The sequence below is a fragment of the Cynoglossus semilaevis genome, chromosome W (genome assembly GCF_000523025.1).
Source record: "Cynoglossus semilaevis isolate Cse_v1.0 chromosome W, Cse_v1.0, whole genome shotgun sequence".
In the NCBI taxonomy this organism is placed as follows: Eukaryota; Metazoa; Chordata; class Actinopteri; order Pleuronectiformes; family Cynoglossidae; genus Cynoglossus; species Cynoglossus semilaevis.
This window is the reverse complement of record NC_024327.1, coordinates 2,651,751-2,653,956: the sequence shown is the minus strand read 5'-3', so window position 1 is coordinate 2,653,956 and position 2,206 is coordinate 2,651,751. Positions and strand designations below refer to the sequence as shown.

Genomic DNA, 2,206 nt, shown 5'->3' with positions numbered 1-2,206 from the left:
TTCCTCATTATTTGGGCAGAGAAACTGGTTCAGGCCAGTTCTGTGAGCTGTCTCTATCTTCAAGCGTAACAGTCAGTGCCATCCGTACCATACACCATCCTGTTATGTAAACCATCAGCATGCGCACCTTTCTTCAGTACTTCTCCTTTTAGTACAGCATTCAAAAACAAACAGTATAAATTGATATAGAAACGTAATACAATGAATATATTGTAAAGATTGAATAAATGTATTTACAATATCTTAACAGTTACATTCAGAACTGCACTGAGGAACACCTCAGTGCTCAAAGCTTAAATACAGTTTTTTTTTACACACACACTTCAATGGTCAGTACCTTGGCATTCCACAGCCATGCAGTGTTCACGCACCACTTCTGAGCACTGATTGGTAAAGACTGCTCCAAACAAAGATTCTCCACCAATAGGAGCTATGTGCATGTGCTGTAGTTAATCAAGTCAGATAAGACCATGCAGTTTGGATGTTTTTCTCTCTTTGTCTTTTGTTGGTCTTCCGTCGATCTTAAGACATATCTCCTTATGTCTCTATCTCCAAGTGTAACAGTCGGTAGCATTCAGTGCTGTCCACATCATACTGTTATGTAATCCACCAGCATGCACACTTGTCTTCAGCACTTTCCCTTTTAGTACAGCATAATAACAGCATTCAATAACAGTATAAATTGATATGGAAACTTAATACAATGAATATATTGTAAAGATTGAATAAATGTATTTACAACATCTTAACAGAGGTCAACTGTCATGACCAAAAAAAAAAGAACTTAAATAAAATTAAACTAAAAATATTAATAAAAAAAGATAAATTATTGTTCACCACCGTCAAATCAACTCTGACCATTGGCCTCCAACAGTGAGCAGGTAATTTGATAAATTAAAAGACAAAAGATGACACCGATGAGAGAAGAGACGACAAAAAGTACAACGTTTCAATGCAGAGTGACAAAAGTGAAATTGATATTTGAAATATTGCTACGTAAGCGTAGAAAAGTTTTTTTTCTTCTTTCAATTGTAAACATTAAAATCGATGTTCAATGTCGTTTTGAACGTGGGAGAAAAAAAAAATCACGCAAAGAAATCATGACTATAAACTGTTCTCGTTAAAATGTAAAAACAACGTAAGTAAATCTGTCTCATGTTTTATTATTACAGTAATATTGTTTTATGTTAACACTCGCTCCGTATAAGTGTTTTTTGTTTTTAAATGTACTGATATAAATACTTTTATACACAACTTTTTTATGACTCCTCCTCCAGCGTTCTTTTTACAAGGCAAAAAACAATGCTCCTGTCTCTACTGACATTATACTTGCGCGCGCACACACACGAGCGGCTCTATGTGCGATTGAGGGTCTGGAAGATTCTGGAAATTTGGAGCATGACGGGGCCGGTCTCGGGGTCGTTCATCCACTGGGCGCTGTTGAGTGGATTTTCCAGCATGTCTTCAAACGCTGCCAATGAACACACACACAAACACACACGAACACACACACGAACACACACACACACAGGATAGGAAAAATAAATTTATTTTACATTGACTAGTACTGTACATTGTCTCCTCACCCCTTCAGATGGGGGAGGATCTGACAAAATGTGGTTCTCAAAATATGGTCCATGTAACACCAGCGGTACTTGGACTTCCACCTGGTGGTGTGTGTCACAAAGTTGTTAAACACAGCTGTTATATGTTGTTGTTCTGTGCCATAGATGGTGTGTGATTTTCTACGCCATCTATTGGAGAACGTGCAGGGAAAAGGCAGAAGTATAATGACAATATGAATAAATTATATAATTTGGAAACGTTTGACAGGCTGGATTAAGAGCCAAATGGGCATTAGTTTGCCCATGCCTGTTGGGCAAACAGGGAGTGCAGAATTATTAGGCAAATGAGTATTTTGACCACATCATCCTCTTTATGCACATTGTCTTACTCTAAGCTGTATAGGCTCGAAAGCCCACTACCAATTAAGCATATCAGGTGATGTGCATCTCTGTAATGAGAAGGGGTGTGGTCTAATGACATCAACACCCTATATCAGGTGTGCATAATTATTAGGCAACTTCCTTTCCTTTGGCAAAATGGGTCAGAAGAGGGACTTGACAGGCTCAGAAAAGTCAAAAATAGTGAGATATCTTGCAGAGGGATGCAGCACTCTTAAAATTGCCAAGCTTCTGAAGCGTGA

The 2,206-nt window shown here is 38.1% G+C and overlaps 1 protein-coding gene across 1 annotated transcript in view; it reads right to left on the bottom strand.

Moving 5' to 3' along the window:
* Nucleotides 1–217: 217 nt before the first annotated feature.
* The window catches only part of LOC103396954 (ubiquitin-associated domain-containing protein 1-like), an 11,452-nt gene continuing 9,463 nt past the window's right edge, over nt 218–2,206 (bottom strand). The window contains exon 10 of the mRNA XM_008335194.3: nt 218–1,471. Within this exon, the coding sequence (XP_008333416.1) occupies nt 1,356–1,471 (116 nt within the window). The 3' untranslated portion in view covers nt 218–1,355. The remainder of the gene's footprint in view (nt 1,472–2,206) is intronic.